Raw genomic sequence first — 16,149 nt, forward strand, 5'->3', positions numbered from 1 at the left:
CGTGTCCAGGGGCAACCTGGAGTGGACTCAGGACTCTTTGGTCATGAGACATGTTAAGACCAAAGAGCATTGCAAACAGATTTCTCCAGACCAAAAAAGGATCCAGACATAAGAAGAAGACACATGATAGAAAGGGGAGAAGGTACTGTGCACGTGGTCGGACCATTGCACTGGTGTTGCGTGGTGGACAGTATATGCTGGGGTGTTTTAGTGCCAGGGCAGAATGTTACCCAGTGGCCCTGCAAACCCACCAACCCACCAGTTTGAGGAAAAAGGGTGGGACAACGAATGCCCACACCAGGCACTTACTTCAATGACCTAATCTCTCTACCCATCCGAGAAGCAGGGCAAACTTTAGACATTAACTGGGGCCACGGGAGGGAATCAGCTCTGTGGATTTTAACCACTCTCAAGATGGGCAGCCAAGGAGCACACCCTGGAGGCGACGGGACGTGGGCCAAAGTCAGTCAGGGCTGGGCCGGGCAGAACCCACGCATCCCCGCTGCATTTGCTAGCAGAGCCAGGACGAGGTGGAGTGCCGCTCCGGCGCCCTCAGAGGGCCTGGAGGGCCTGGCTGACGGCTGACTTTTGACCATTCCCACCTCCTGAGCCAGAGCTGGCCAGGCTGTTTCAATTCGGTCACTCTGTAAACAGAGGTGTGGTGAGTGAAAGGTTTAAACATGCCTCCCCAGTTCCCAGCTGTGGGCTAAGTGGTGGAAGGAAAGTGGGTGAACGGAGAAAAGTGATAAATGTTGGGCTCAGAGAGCTTCCAGAAAGGCTGCACTGGCTTGCCTGGGATGGAGTAGCCCAAAGCAGGGGTCCTCGGTCATCAGAGGAAAAGCAGCTGGGCTGAGGTGGGGCAAGCCGACGACTGGGCTCCGGAAGACAGCTTTCGCTCAGTGTGACCTACGGTGGGTCACGGCATCTCCCACAGAGGCTCTGAGTGGGGCAGCTCGGGGAGCAGAGGGGCACAGGGCAGTGGCGTGCAGCTCAGCCTTTCAGCTGCTCTGCTTACACCCGAGCTGACCCGCACACCCGCCCTCCCCAGCCCCCGAGCCTGTCCCTTCCTAGAGACAGGGCGTGTAGAACACTAAGTACCCAGTTCCTAGAGTCAGCACAACCGCTGCTGCCTTCCAGGGAGCACAGCCCTCAGGGGAAAAAGTGACCACTTATCACACAGCCCAGGGAAAGAAAGGAGGCCATGGGCCCCAGCCCCACCCTGGGCGGAGGGGTTGGCAGGACAAGTCATGATTGGCCAGCGGTTAAGAGCCTGTGGCAACCCAGAGACACTGAGACGCACGCAGAGGCCTGCAGCCCTCTGCCGAGTCAGTGGAGGGAAGGCAAGCTCTGTGCGATCCCCTGCAGCCTAACATCTCTGGGCCTCCACTTTTTATCTGTAAAATGAGCGCATCAAGCAAGGCAACTTGTATTATACCTTCCGTGGAGATGTCGTCATTCCTATTACCCTGTAATTTCTCATTAGGCCTGTGGTTTCCAAACTGCGTCCCAAGGCACCCTGTGGCACCAGAGTGAACTCAGAGAGGAGCCGCGGGATAGTTTAGATTTTCTAGGGAAGCATGGTGATGTCTGTCACACACCTTGCAAAATTCCCCTACCAAGTTATTTGGATATAACTACTTAACAAATGAAAATTTTAGGCATTTCTTTTGATCTGGGGGCAGTGTGAAAAAGAATTACTAAGACACTAAAGGTGCCATAAGTTGGGAAAATTTGGGCATCTCTTTATTAGGTTCTGAGCTCCTCAAAGCCAAGGTCCAGATATTACTCACCTCTGTATATTTGCTCCCCTCATCAAAAACAAACAAAACACTCAGCCTTAAAGTTGGCATGAACAGGGCCCAGTAAACATTGTTGAATGAATGAATAAAAAAAATGAATGGAACAGAATATGCAAACGTAGCGTCATCATCCACTTCTGCTACTAAACGGCCATCGTGTTCTGGATCTAAATTGCTTAACGAAGTGAGATATCATGTCCATCTCCCTGCTTAGGAGGCAGAGACAATCTGACTTACTTTTAAAAATACTCACCAGCATGTCCTCTTTGCTCTCTACCCTGCCCTTCCTATAACCACATTCAAGGCACTGAAGCTGGCTACATGGTGCAGGGGAACTTGACTGAGTTCTACTCATGTCTTCCTGAGCACTCGATCTGGGTAATTTATCAGCGTAAACAGACCCAGCACGTGGCATCTCCCTTCCCCTCACCCATCCACGTGTAAGAAGAAATTAAACAAACCCAGGCCGAAACTTACTCGTGGAGTTCTCTTCCTTGGAAACGTGAGGTTGAGATAGTTATGAGAAATGGATGATTTGGCCATGCCAAGGTCAGCATTCTCTCCGTAGTTTTTGCGCCAAGCATCTGTTAGGAAATAAAAGTAAGACTGAGATCCAGATCCTTCCACTGCTCCCCCACAGCTCACGGGGTGTCACTGAGACAAGGCCCCTCCAAAATAATTCCCTCACCCCCAACCGAAGCTGTCAGTGGCCTGCACAGAGGGCTGGTGCCACTCTGTCAGTGATCTCCCGGTGACAAGGGCAGATGCAGGCCAGCCCCATGTGGCACCTGCCACACAGGACCCACTTACATACATGGGTCTGGGTGCGTGGGGTCCACCCTTGTTTGGGCTCAAAGGCAAAGGGAGGGCAGGGGTCAGCCCCAGAACAGAGGACATCAGTGTGAAGAGCAGCCAGATGTGGGCACAGGGCAGAGACGGCTCAGGGGCTGGCAAAGCCTCATCCTGAAAGCAGGTCCTTACCCACGGGCCTCAGCGGGGTGCCCCGGAAGAGCTCATAGAACTTGGAGAGGTACATGACCATGCTGAGCTTGTCGGGCTGCGGGGCTGAGGCCATCTCTTTGCCCGTGGTCACTGGGGGGATGCCAAACTCACGCTCGGCCACGTCAAATGCCAGCTGGTTGTTCTCCACAGTGTCATCTTCATTCAAAGAGTCAAAGTTGCTGGAGAATCAGAACAAGGTGAAGTTTTCAGAGAGGATGCAGAGGGGTGAAGAGCTGAGCAAACTTAGCCATAAGGAGCACTGCAAGTGACAATGTCCTTGCTCCAATCCCTCCACCACTACCCCCCACCCCTCAGGGGGGCTCAGCCAGAAGACGCTAACCCTGTCCTCACTCAGGGTAGAACCAATCAGATCTGGGCCATGAAAATGTCATCTGCTACCTGGGATGAAAAAAATCAGAAAATAATTGGAAAATTTACGAACTACTTTACTTTTAAATAGTTCCCATTCGTTCTTTTCCTTTTAATTACAAAAGTGATATGGGCTTCTTGTAAATGAAAGAATCAAGTTATATAAAGTAAGAGGTGAGAGCCTCATCCCCTTCTCAAGGCAACCTCATTTCCTAAAGGTACCAGTTGATAAACTTTACTAGGTTTCCATCCAGCCTTCTGGATGGATTTGCTCCTGGGTGTGAGGTTACACTGCAGTTGATTTAAACACAACATAATAGATGTATTGTGCTTTCAACATCACAAAGCATTTCCACAAACAGAATCCAATCTTCCTAATGACCCTGCCATTATTCCTGATTTATAGATGAAGACGGCAAACTCAGAGAAGATATGGGGCTTGCCCAACAGTATACAGCTAACGGATCTGGGTCACAAATCTAATTCTTTTGGCTGTAAAACCCTCAAGCTGGTCCCCAGAATTAGATCTCGCCCATAAGTCCTCTCTTGAGGGTAGGGCTCCAAGGTGTGAACACTCAAATTTCCCAGATGAAAGGGGTTTGGTGTATGAGTGCAATCGATCACCGAGCCTGAGTCATTCTGCTCCTTACATAGAAGGAACGCAGATCCAACAAGTTGCTGGCAGAATAATCAGTGCAAAGGAAAAAGAACAAGTCAAAGAAAAAATTCAAAGTATGCAAAGAGAAATGCTGATCTACGTGCTGAAGATTCTGTATCTAGAACAGCCCTGGTCTCCCTTGTCTCCAGGGTACCCTTGGGCCATGAGGGGCTCGCCAGGTCCAGCTGGGCCCCAAACTCACATCAGCTCAGGCCGGAAGCGGTGGATGACGGCACACAGGGCCAGGCCACTCCGCCAGGACGTGGTCAGGTCTGTGACGTTGACATGCTGGTAGCCCTTGGTCTGCTGCTGGCACCAGGTTAAGAGCTTGCTGGGCCGGATGTCTGACTCTGCAGCAAGAGGAGATGGACAGTGGTGAAGCGCTCTACGGAAATCTCAGCAGCTCCCCTGGGGACCCGCTCTGTCGGCCACCACGGGTGGGGACCAGGAGGAACAGCACTGAGGCAGGGGCTGTGGGCACAGCTGCAGCCCCATGAGGGGGTCCTGTCGAGAGCATGCAGGAGGGCAGGATGTTGGGACAGGAAGCATGCTCTCCTGCAGGAAAGAGTTCCTGAGACGCCCTCTGGCCAGGTCCTGGTTAGAGGCTAGGAACAAAGAGGTGAGGGTGACATGGACTCTGCCAACAACATGCTTATCTTGTGGGGAAGACAGACACAGAAGTGGGTGACAATAACAGAGAAACCCAATGCCAGGGTAGCACATGAGTGGGTTTGCCAGAGTCTACCAGGGCAGGGGAACTCGCCAAAGAAAGGGTCATGGAGGAGGTGCATTTGACTGCTTCTAGAAGAGTGTCTAGGACACAAGGAGATCTCCAGGAAAACAGAAAGGACTGTGCCGTGGCAAAGAATCTAGAGAAACCTGCCATGTTATGTGACATGGTTTATTAAAGGCCGGCAGCAGCAGGGTGTGTGGGTGTGGAAGGCAGGGAGGGGTGGCTGGTGAGGCTGAGTTTGCCCGATGGCGGGCAGGATGCAAAGTCTGGGCAGGCAGTGGAAGCCAGGTGTGTCTTTAAGCAGGATGGTGACCTGAGCACAGCCGGGTGGACGCTGGGAAGCTGGTCACTTAATCACCCCTTCCCTCCACACTGAGCACCAGCCTTGTGCACAGCACTGTGCCAGGCCCTGGAAGCCCAGGAAGCGTGAAGCACATGGAGCTTGTTATCCAGCTGGAGAGACAAGACTCCTCATGCTGGAAACAACAGGAGAAGAAAAGCAAGTCCCAGGGAAGTCAGTCCGGTTCACTTTAATGTGTCAAGCGCTCGCCTCTAACCCACTCAGTGATCCTATGGTTGGTATTGTCCTTGTCCCGGTTTTACAGATGAGGAAACTGAAGTGCAGAGAGCAGAGGCACCTGGCCAAGGTCATGCAGGTCACTGGATCAGAGCCAGGCTGGCTGCAGGGCCTGTGCCCCAGTGGCCACCCAGCAGGCATCCTCCTTGCAAAGCTGGGGTCCCAGGAGGGCCACTTACCCCGCCTGGAGAGGCCAACGGATCTCCTCACTGAGCCCAGCCTCTCAAGAGGGCACTGGTGCAACTCTTTAGTGATGTACAATTGCTTCACCTAGGAGTGAGAGAGGACACACAGCTGTCTGCTAGTTTTCCCCCAAACCCTAGTCGTTGCAGGGCCGCTGAACCCACCCCACCCTCTCATCGACAATGGCTGCCCTTTTCCTCTCTCGCCGAAGGACATGACCTTCAGCAAGGGAACCAGCAACTTGAGACAGAGCTGTGGATCTGTCATCCACCCAAACGTGGGGGAACTCAAGTGTGAATATATGTAATTGGCTGATTTTTAAAATTCACACTATTCTTTGTGCTATTGACTGAAGAGGTCAGAGCTTGTGTGACTCTTAAGTCGATGGGAGAAAAAATAGACTCTAGGACCTCGGATGGAAAGAACTTGATATTTGATCAAGTAGATTATTTGAGAGAGGTATGCTCAGCAATGCATATGCTCAGTGACAAATAAACATACGTAAATACAGGTACATATGTGGACACACACTTACATGTGTTCTAGTTCTCTCCTGTTGGCTAGAGAGATGCTGACTCTACTCTGTGGCTTTCCCAGAGAGAGGAACTGGCCTCACCTTTGGGCCAAGAGGCAGTGGGTCCCAAAGATGTGCCAAGATTTTAGGTGACCCCCCACTTCTCACCGCTCAGTGCCTGGTGACCCACACAGGACTCCAGGCAAGGCCTTACCTGATGGGGCCTGACGCAGTTTGAGTTGAGGTTTGGGTACCGCGTCCCCGGGTCCAACGTGTACTGCTCAAAGTTCTTGTTGATGTTCTCTGGGGTCGTTTGAGGTAACAGCCGGTAAAGACTTTCTCTGGAGGAAGGCAGAGCAGGGAGGTCAAGGATTGCTCTTGCAGCCTCCGGTCTTCTCTCCACTCCTCCCCTCCACCCACCTTCCCCTGCTCCCAAGAGCTTCTTAGATCTGTGTTTGCATAACCCTTCCCAGCAATGCCTGGCCCTCCTGGTTCTCGAGATCTGCAAAGTGGGGGAGGGTCAACACGGTCAAGGGGAAGCAGGAGGGACCCTGGGAGATGGTGAGGCTGGCCTCCTCCCCAGGGCAGAGGGCAGGGACTCAGAGCTGGCAGCCCAGAGACCTGCGGTTTTGCTATAACTGCCACTCAGCCACCCTGCCTCCTGTGGCTGGTCCCCCATGACCACAGGTCTCCACACCCAAGACCAGCAGAGGCCCGTCCGCACCCGCCAGCCCTGACTTATCCTGGTCCACCAGCTGTCACAGCCACGTGGCCAGCAGCAGGAGTCTGGGAGGAAGCCCAGGATCCCAGCAGCAGAAGAGGCCTGGGAGGCGAGAGCACCCAGCCCCCAACAGAGTGGGACTCAGTGCTGCAATGGCAGCTTCCCCTAAACCTCTTCTGGTTCCTCAGTGTCCGAGCAGTGCCAAGAACCCCAACTTCAGGGCCGCCCTGATGATTTCTCTTTGGCATCAGGGCTTAAGGGCCTGGCCCCCACGGAAAGTCACTGGGGGAGGGAGATCATGACAGAGAACGCTTCCTTGGGGACTCCAATGATGAAATCAGGCCACATGTGGGAAGGCAGATGAGAGGGGGCAGAGGCTCCAGGTTCATCCAGCCTCACTCCCTCTCCTGCCTGAGTTTTGACCCGGCCCTGCCTCCAGCTGAGGGGCCTGCTGTTAATACTCACCTTTCAGCCAGCAGCTCCAGGGGAGGAGTGCCCTGGTCCCAGCTCTTCACCATCCACGCCGTGTCAAAGGCTGCCAGGAAGCCGCGGGCACAGCCGGTGCCCATCGGCCAGAACGGCTGCAAAGGACACATGCAAAGTTCTAGTTGATTCCAGTGATCCCCAGAATGCCATCCCATTCTATCCAGCACTTGGTGTTTGCCAGGCCTGTGCGAGGCACTGGGGGGACAGAGAGGTGACAGGCAGTCCACTGGGACTCACCACAAACACCAATAGCTGTAGCACAAAGTCATATGCAAGAGTGCTATGACACGGGAACAGCAAAATTGCTTTGGGGGCTCAAAAAGGCAGAGGCAAAACCACCCTGAGGGAGGGAGATAGAAATCAAGGAATGCTTCAGGGAAGAGTTGCATTCGTGCTGATTTTAAAGTATGAAAAGGATTCTGATCTTGATCCGTTCAGAACAGTGTGGGCGAAGACTTGGTGGCGGGAAAATGACAGAGCTGGATGGAAAAACAGCCCGTCTGGTTTGGGTGCAGCAGAGAGCACGGGTGGGAAGTACCGGGAGAGAGAAAGCTGGGAGGGAGGATTGGGACAGAAGCAGGGGAGGTGCTGAGTGCTTAAGCAAGGAGCTTAGGTTAGAGTCCGCACACAGTGGTGAGCAAGCATCGATTCACCAAGCTAAGTTCTAACTAAACTGTTCCACGTGCACCCAAAGCGTGGTTTGAAATTTGATGCTAACTTCGGATAAATACATCAACATTTTTTGGTCAGTGCTTACATTAAGGTAAGAATTTACCCTTTCTGAAATCATTCATTTAATGTAAGAATCCTAGCATCTGCACATTTTCTGGGAAGAATTTTGAGCAGGGAGGCCACGGACTTTGGGGCCCCCACTCCTTTCTTGCTCCTATTCGAACTCGATGCTGACAGGCTACAGAAATCCACCCAGAGGAGGAAGAAGTCTCCAACCAGCTGCGGATCTGCATGCTCTGGGAAGGATGGCCTGACCTGGGCCGCTTAATTTTGTACTTCAACCGAGAAGTCAGCCCAGAAAAACCCAGAGGGGCAAGAGAAAGTGTTCCTGCCTGTATACAGGCAGAACTGACCCCTCTAAATTTCGTCAAAGGTCAGGCTCTGAGGCCAGGACGGGCTCGGCAGAGTCCTGCCAGTTGGCTGAGAGCCTGTCCTTCCGTTGGGCTGCAGGACAGCAGATGCTGCCAGTTAGAATAGCAATGTGGGGATCTGTCTTCCAGCAGGAATGAGGGGGCTCCAAAAGCAGGCGGTACCTCAAGCAAGCTGTCGCCCACCAGGGCCACGAGCAGCTGGTGTGACTGTCGCTCGCGCACCAGGGCTGCATTCTCGGAGGCGTACATGGAGGTGAAATCGAACATGGCCACGTCGGGTTGTCCGTAATGGTTCATGGCAAAGTCTAAAGACGGCAGCTGGTAATTGGTGGCGAAGTCTGCAGCTTCGCGTGCATAGGAAAGCAGGTTGTCCTGGTTCACGTTCTCTGCACACAGCAGCATCTCTGTGTCGATATAGTCCTGGGAGAAAGAACAAGAGCACAGTGTAACAACCTGCCCCTCAAAAGGGCAAGGAGTCATACCTACTTCTTTGTAAAAGGACACGGAATGGATTTGCAGAGAGGTGAATCAAAACAGAAATAGAAAATGGGGGCCGAGGGAATAAAGAGGAACCAAATCAGCCATCTGTGAACATTAACAGAGTTATGATTAAGCATCAAATTTGGCTTTGAGCTTCCTGGCATCCAAGGCAAGAGGGAAATGTGATATATTACAGGGCTTTCCTTATCAGAAAGAAGGAAGCATAGAAATTCCTAGGGGAGGAAATTTTTTCCTGGCACTAAATTCTAAAAGAACTGTCGGACATAGGAATTTTGACAGAGAACATGGTGTTGTCATGAACAGTCTACTCAGTAATGATCCCGCAGCAAACACAGAAGCATGTTTCATATGGCTGGTTCTTGTGATAACTTTCAATGAAACTAAAAGACAAAAGAGCAAATGAGTAAGATTGATTTTATAATGGACGAAGCTAAGCTAATGTGGTCCAGAAATGCTGCAGCTAGCGGTCAGACAAGCCTGAAAAAGAAGTGGGTAATTGGCATAACTCTCAAACTTTCTCTCCAAGATCAGTTACCCCTTTTCTCAACAGGCTGAGGGCTCCTCGGGGCTCTGCTTTGCTGTTACAGTGTTAATTGTTACATTTCCCTGCTGGGAGGTAGAGAACCCTGAGCTTAGAGGACTAGTGTATCCACCCTGGAGGGACACTGGCAGTGAACTATAGGATGTCTCCCAGAGTCCAATCTGCTCATTGTGTGGCTACAGAAACTAAAAGACTATCTTTCTCAGAAGGTGACACAGAAAATGCAAGTCCCTTGGGGCAGGGGGCAGGGCCTAGTGTATAAGACCAACACAGGCCTTGGGTCAGTGAGATCAACAGGTCAAATTCCATCTCTGTTCACTGACTGCATAAATTTGGGCAAGTTATTGAACTTTTCTGAGTCTCCATATTCTCACTTGTAAAATGTGAATTTGTAAAATGAGACTAACAAAATCTACTCCCTATATAGGACCATGTGAGGACTGAATGAGACCGTGGACATGACTCACTAGCCCAAAGCCTAGGAATTGGGAAGTTCTCAATGATTGGGAATTCCTGTCCCTAATAAATCAGGATGACACAAACCACACCATATGGTGAAGTGATCCCAGACCCACCGAGTGCAGCAGCAAGGGCATTTAGAAAGGTCTAAGAAGGCACATCCTCAACTACAAACAGTGACCTACTGTGGCAATTTTCCCAACAGCCACGATTTCCCAGAAATTCTAATATTTCCACATCCAAGCCACGTCAACTAAATGGAACCCAGCGCTGGCCCAAGAGCCCTTTGTCAGGTCGTGGCGTCCAGGCTGGAGCTCCTATTATTCGCTTTCCTTTCTCTTACCTATTCTTACATCACATAATCACTCTCCTTCTTGAAGGTGTGGAAGAGTGAATGGAGAGATCTCAAAAATACCCCCTCTTCAAAACATGCCACAACAACCCCTGCGGAGGACCGGGTGACGGATGAATGTGGACACTGTATGATGAAGGCGGCACCTGGTGCTGAAACCACACGCAGCACTGTGGGTACCTGGCCAAGGGGCAGACCCCCCGGCTGTGCCGGGATGACAGGCACCTGGCCCAGGGCTGCTGGGAGGAGCCATAGGGCCTTGCAAGGCAGGAGGTCCCAGGTGAGCAGGCGGATGGCAGAACAGACTTGTAGAGAACAGATGAAAGCAAGGATGAGAGAGAAAAAGTGGGAACGGGGCTGTAATAAAGTGGGCAGAGCTGAGGAAGGAGCGCTAAATGAAGATAAAGGCAGGGGGTGAATTTGGACCAGGCCCAGTTCTGGACAGAGGTGGGGAAGGAGAGAGGGAAGCAGTAAACATGAGAGAAGGGTGGGGAATCCAACAGGAAGACTAGTCACCCCAAGTGACAAGCTGGAAAGAAGCGGTAGACCAGAAGAGAAGGTCAGACAATGTCTGTTCACTGCTTCAAATGAGGGTGGACTCGGCATTGAGAGACCAGCTGTGATGTGTATACGTCCACCTCACACACCTGGCAACCAAGCTCCCTCCTACTGCGGTAAGACCAAGCCTGTGTGTGCATGGACCAGCAGAGGCAGGGGCCAGGAAGGACGGACACAGCTGGGAGCCCAGAGGCAGGGTTTCCAGAGGAGAAACTTTACTCTCCCTTAAGTGGTCATAGAAAGAGGCCCAGAGATCAGCAGGAATAGATGGGGAAGCAGGTCAGTCAGTCATTCAACAAACATTCACTCAGCACCTTGTGCGTCTCGAGGAAGACACTGACCCATACAGGGACAGGAAAACAGGGGACTTGCCATTCCTCTGGGAGCGAGAGAAGAATGGTAATTTAAGTAGCTCGGGGTAGACGGGTCAGCTCCCAGCTTATGCAAATGCTATAGAGCTTGGCTCGACACCTGGAGGCTCAAGCCAGGGCTCCTGAACCAAATGGTGTCCAGTTCTCCCACGTCCAGCCATGGCCTCCAATTTCTAGAGTTCATGTCTTATACCTAGAGGGCCCTCTGTACCAGCTCAGCTGATACTCCCAGATTCTCTGAGGGAGAAGGAAGGCCTTGATGAGGACAACTGTGGGCCTGGGATCTGCTCCCAGCTCCTGCAATAATTATCGGACCACAGCGAGGAGCTCCCACCCACCTGTGCCATGACACAGAGCCTGAGAGGGGAGCATGGAGGGGCTTTGACAACTGCCAAAAAATCAAGTCACCATGAGCAACATGTTGTGGCCAGGACAAATACCCTGGGATGACCTGGGGGAACCTTAGCATCTCAGCAGGCCGGAGTACTCAGCCAGTGAAATAGGAACCCCAAGTCAAACTTGGCCTGATTTTCCAGGGGTGGGATGAACAAGAGTCTCCCTAGACCCTCCCCTGCAAAGGTACCCTCTGCGCCTGCACCCTGGACCTCAAATAGTCCTTCACTATCTGACACAGGCATCTCAATAGGGGAGGTAACTTTGGGAGGGACACCTGTGGAACAGAGGGAAAATGGGGACATGGCCTCACCTCCCCCAGACCAGATCAGCAGTGGGGCACCAGACGTTGAAACGCACTGCTCGCACATCTGCTGACTGTGCTAAGTAGGCTTCATTCAACCCCACCCTCGCTCCCCCCCACTCCCCTGCCAATTCCCAGCCTTCTGTCCAGCAGCTCGGGCTCTCAGCAAAGCCCTGAGCTGATGTGGAGGAGGCCCAGGGGAGGGCTGGGTTACTAAAGCTGTCCAGCCGGCTGCCAGCACAAGCTGGCGTGAGGATAGGCACATTCTTCTCTGACAAGCAGCAATGAATGGTCACCGTGCTGCCTGGGCTACAGGCCGACACCCCAAGAGCAGGCTGACCTTGGACTGCATGATCCTTATCTTAAGGGTACAGCAGCAGCGGCAGCTGCAGGAACAGGGTCTCTGGAGGGGTTGAAACCTGACCAAAGAAGGTGCCAGCCTGGTGCTGGCCACTCCATGTGCTCCTTCCTTGCAGCCCTGCTCTCTGTATAAGCATGAAGGTGCAAAGGTAGGAAGCAGGGGCCAGGAAGCCAGCAGGACAAAAAAGCAAGTGTCCAAACCAGGCAGAGAAGTTATGGAGGGAATCTACCAACTTGCTACATGCCAAGCGCTCTGTATACATTTTAAAATTTATTCCTCTGAACAATCATTTTAGATAGAAACTATTATTCCTATTCTGCAGACAAGAAGACTGAGGTTCAGAGAAGGCAAACAGCTTAGTCACAGTCCTGAGTTAATACGTGGCAGAGCGAAGATTCAACTGGAGTCTTCTTGACTGCAATAGGGCTTTCCCCCATACCATGACAAGGGGGCCGCAGCGTGAAACTCACTAGTGAAACTGCCTGGATCCCACTAGGACTAGGAGCCCCCATCTGCCTCCAAAGTATGTGTGTGACCTCCCAGAGAAGGAGGCAGGGATGAGACACTTGAAAGGAAAAGACTCAGCTGATCTCTCAGTGGTTAAGAACCCACACTAACACCTGGGTAAGAATTTCAGCATTTCCCCCTCCCGCACCAGCCCAGCTCGCTGCAGAAACACCTCTGCCTCTATTGTTCGTGTGGGCTCCTCCACCCAACACACTCACGCACCACCAAGGAGAAGGGCGTGGTGGATGGTGGTCCCTTCCCTCTTCCCCCCATTACTCAGTTTGTGGCAGGATGACATATGCTCCCGCACTCGCTGATGCTGCCAGCCCAGGTCACAAAGGGAAAGACAGGACATCATGGCCAAGCGATACGTACATTAATGATGACACCTTTGTCAAGCAAGCTCTGCTTCTTGGCAGTCATGACAAAATAGTGGGTGCAGTCCTTGTAGTAAACAATGTTCTCAAGATCAATCCCTGAAAAGAGAAGGTTCATGGACTCAGTATTATTTCCTCAGCGCCTACTGTGTGTCAGGAGCCCTGCTTTGCCTCATTACAGGTCTCACTATTTACCTGCAGAATACTGGCGTTAGACAAGTTTTTAAGACATACAGGGCGAGCAAAGATAAGATCAAGTTCCAGAATTTACCCTAGTCACCACAGTCCCACAAAGATACTATTTCTTTTCTTTTTAAATTGAGATATAACATTGTGTAAGTTTGTGTACAACATGTTGATTTGACATATTTATTAAAAAAAAATTTTTATACTAATTTTTTTTTATTTTTGGCTGCGTTGGGTCTTCGTTGCCACGAGCAGGCTTTCTCTAGTTGCGGCGAGCAGAGGCTGCTCTTTGTTGCTGTGCGCAGGCTTCTCATTGTGGTGGCTTCTCTTGTTGCGGGGCACGGGCTCTAGGCATGCGGGCTCAGTAGTTGTGGCGCATGGGCTTCGTTGCTCCGCGGTATGTGGGATCTTCCCGGGCCAGGGCTCGAACCCGTGTCACCGGCATTGGCAGGCGGATTCTTAACCACTGCGCTATATTGCAATATGATTAAGCCACTGTTTTTCTTTTCTTTTTTTAAAAATAAATTTATTTATCTATTTAATTATTTTTGGCTGCATTGGGTCTTGTGCACAGACTTCTCACTGCGGTGGCTTCTCTTGTTGCGCAGCAGGGCTCTAGGCCACGTGGGCTTCAGCAGTTGTGGTTCATGGGCTCTAGGGCACAGGCTCAGTAGCTGTAGCGCACGGATTTAGTTGCTCCGCGGCATGTGGGATCTTCCTGGACCAGGGCCCGAACCTGTGTCCACTGCATTGGCAGGCGGATTCTTAACCACCTCGCCACCAGGGAAGTCCCCTAGACAGTTTCTTTTAGAACTCATAAAGCCCTTTGGGGCTGTAGACCAGTATTTCCAAGTCACAGCTGAGTACGTGCTGCAGGAAGGCACAGTGCTGTCTGTGGCATGGCAGCTAAGTGGCAACAGAACCAGGATTTGAACCCCAGCCTGTCTGATTCCAAGTCCCATCCACCATTTCCTCCATGTGACCAGAGATGTAAAGAGCTGTGTGAATTCTCCAAAGACTGCTAAGGGACATTTCTACCATCCCCCTGTTATGTGTGAAAACCCAGGTGCCCTGGTAGAAAAACTCAGTCAGAGGACTGGGTTGTATCTTTCTGTGCTTTCCACCAATTGCAAAAGACTTTATAGACTAGGTTTCTGCCTTTAAAACAAATGCCGTAAAATGACAGCTTAGCTCAGTGTTTCTCAAAGTAGGATCCCTAGCCAGCAGCGCCAGCAGCATCACCTGAGGACTTATTAGAAATGCAAATAACTGGAGCCCAACCCCAGGCCTACAGAATGGGAAACTCTGGGGGTCTGGCCAGCAATCTGTGCTCGAACAGGCCGTACAGGTGATTCTGATTCACACTCAAGTTTGATAACCACTGGTTTGGTTTCTTTGAAGGGAGAGAAAGGAAAAGAGGCAAGGCAACTTATCAGCAGTTATCACAGAGGCTGCTGGGTAACCATGGAAACCCCTTTATGACCGTTAAATAGGAAACAGCCATCAATGCACAGGGCCCCCCAGAGGATCCGAGGAAATACATCCCTCTCATTCTGTGAAGGGCATTGTTGTGGAACAATGGCCAAAGGTGATGACCTTTGCAAAGTGCAAAGGAAGCTCATTGAAACATTTGGAAAAACAGACTTGATGTCCTGTCATAATTTATATTTGGTGGTTTATTTAAGCATTTATTTTCTTGGTTTTTGAGGTGAAGAGAGGGCTGGAGAATTCTTAAATCGTTCAAAAGGACATAATATGCTGGAAGGAAATACTTTTTTTTTTATATAAAATAATGCCACCATAGTGACACTCAGAGGGTCATGCAGTGGACACACATTGCTGTGGCCAGTAAGAAGCAGAGTCTGGCTCAATAACTAATCCCATTCCTAGAAAGCTATCTTACGGAAATATAATCCAAAGGAAGTAGTTTTATTGGTAACAGTAAATAACTGAAAGGTTTAAATCAGAAGTCTGCAAACTTTTTCGTAAAGGGCCAGAGAGTAAACATTTTGGGCTTTGTGGGCCATCCAGTCTGTGTCGAAAGCCCTCATGGCAATAAGGTAAACAAACCGGCCTGGCTGCGTTCTAATAAACCTCTATTTATGGACTATAAAATCTGAATTTCATAAATTTTCAATTTGTCCCCAAAATTTCTTCTTTTGATTTTTCTGCAGCCATTCAAAATATATTAAAAACCATCCTTAGCTTGAAGGCAATACAAAAACACATGGTAAGTTTGCCAACCCCTGGTTTAAATGCTTCAGCAGTGGGTGACAATATATCCACTTCAAGAGCTATTCCGACAAACCTGACCATCAGTAGGACTGGGCACAATGGACAGTATTTAAAATGTGAGGCTGAATGAGAAATGGAGACTAACGGGATTGACACTATGGTAAAAGCTCTAGCCATGTAAAAAGGAAGGATGCAGGTGGAGAATTACCGTAAAGGACTACATGAAAATGAGGACTGTTCCTGTGCTAGGTGGTGCTGGGTGTTAATGATTTATTTTTAGTACAAAACTTCTATTTAACATTGTTACATTGCCTTTTCAATGAGAAATATATATATTTCCAAATCAGGTTAAAAAGAAAGGGAAAAAATCTTAAATTTACTTAATTGGGAGCAGGAATTTCATCCCTCTTCGCCCTCACCCTGCTTTATTTTTTCTCCACTATCCTTATAGACCACCTGACATGTTATTTGATTATTTTTGGTCCCTCCGCAACCCATAGAATATAAGCTCCAAGAGAGGGGGTTTGCTTGTTTTGTCCACTGCTCTATCTCACGCCCTTGAACAGCATTTGGCACATAGTAGGTGTTCAATAAATATCTGTTGAGTAAATGAATGAATCCCTTCTTTCTTCAAGTCCCATGGTTTGGGGACAACTGATGCCCCTGGGTGAGTGTCGTGCCCCACCCCCGCCCTGGCATCTGTGACTGTTCCTGAGGGAAAGGGCAGCGGGTGCACTGATAAAAGCACCTATGCTTCTTCAGGGACCACCCACAGGTTACTGGCTCCCCCTCAGAGCACTCCGGGATCTCCACATTGGCGTCGGGCCTAGATTCACCAGCCTGCATTAGGATGGTTTCC

General features: G+C 50.6%; 1 protein-coding gene across 17 annotated transcripts in view; it reads right to left on the minus strand.

Annotated features, from left to right (window-relative positions):
* MICAL2 (microtubule associated monooxygenase, calponin and LIM domain containing 2) overlaps window positions 1-16,149 on the minus strand; it is a 214,925-nt gene that overhangs the window by 107,111 nt on the left and 91,665 nt on the right. For all 17 annotated transcript variants that reach the window (XR_010946137.1, XM_067749868.1, XM_067749866.1 and 14 more), the window contains exons 8-15: window positions 12,868-12,968; window positions 8,308-8,565; window positions 7,022-7,137; window positions 6,050-6,176; window positions 5,318-5,408; window positions 4,031-4,178; window positions 2,781-2,980; window positions 2,277-2,383 (exon numbers count right to left, since the gene is read on the minus strand). Coding sequence is in view for 16 of the 17 variants with exons in the window: in XM_067749868.1 (XP_067605969.1) it covers window positions 2,277-2,383; window positions 2,781-2,980; window positions 4,031-4,178; window positions 5,318-5,408; window positions 6,050-6,176; window positions 7,022-7,137; window positions 8,308-8,565; window positions 12,868-12,968 (1,148 nt within the window). In the remaining variant the exon portion in view is untranslated. The remainder of the gene's footprint in view (window positions 1-2,276; window positions 2,384-2,780; window positions 2,981-4,030; window positions 4,179-5,317; window positions 5,409-6,049; window positions 6,177-7,021; window positions 7,138-8,307; window positions 8,566-12,867; window positions 12,969-16,149) is intronic.

This window comes from Pseudorca crassidens, chromosome 9 (assembly GCF_039906515.1).
Source record: "Pseudorca crassidens isolate mPseCra1 chromosome 9, mPseCra1.hap1, whole genome shotgun sequence".
Taxonomy (NCBI): domain Eukaryota; kingdom Metazoa; phylum Chordata; class Mammalia; order Artiodactyla; family Delphinidae; genus Pseudorca; species Pseudorca crassidens.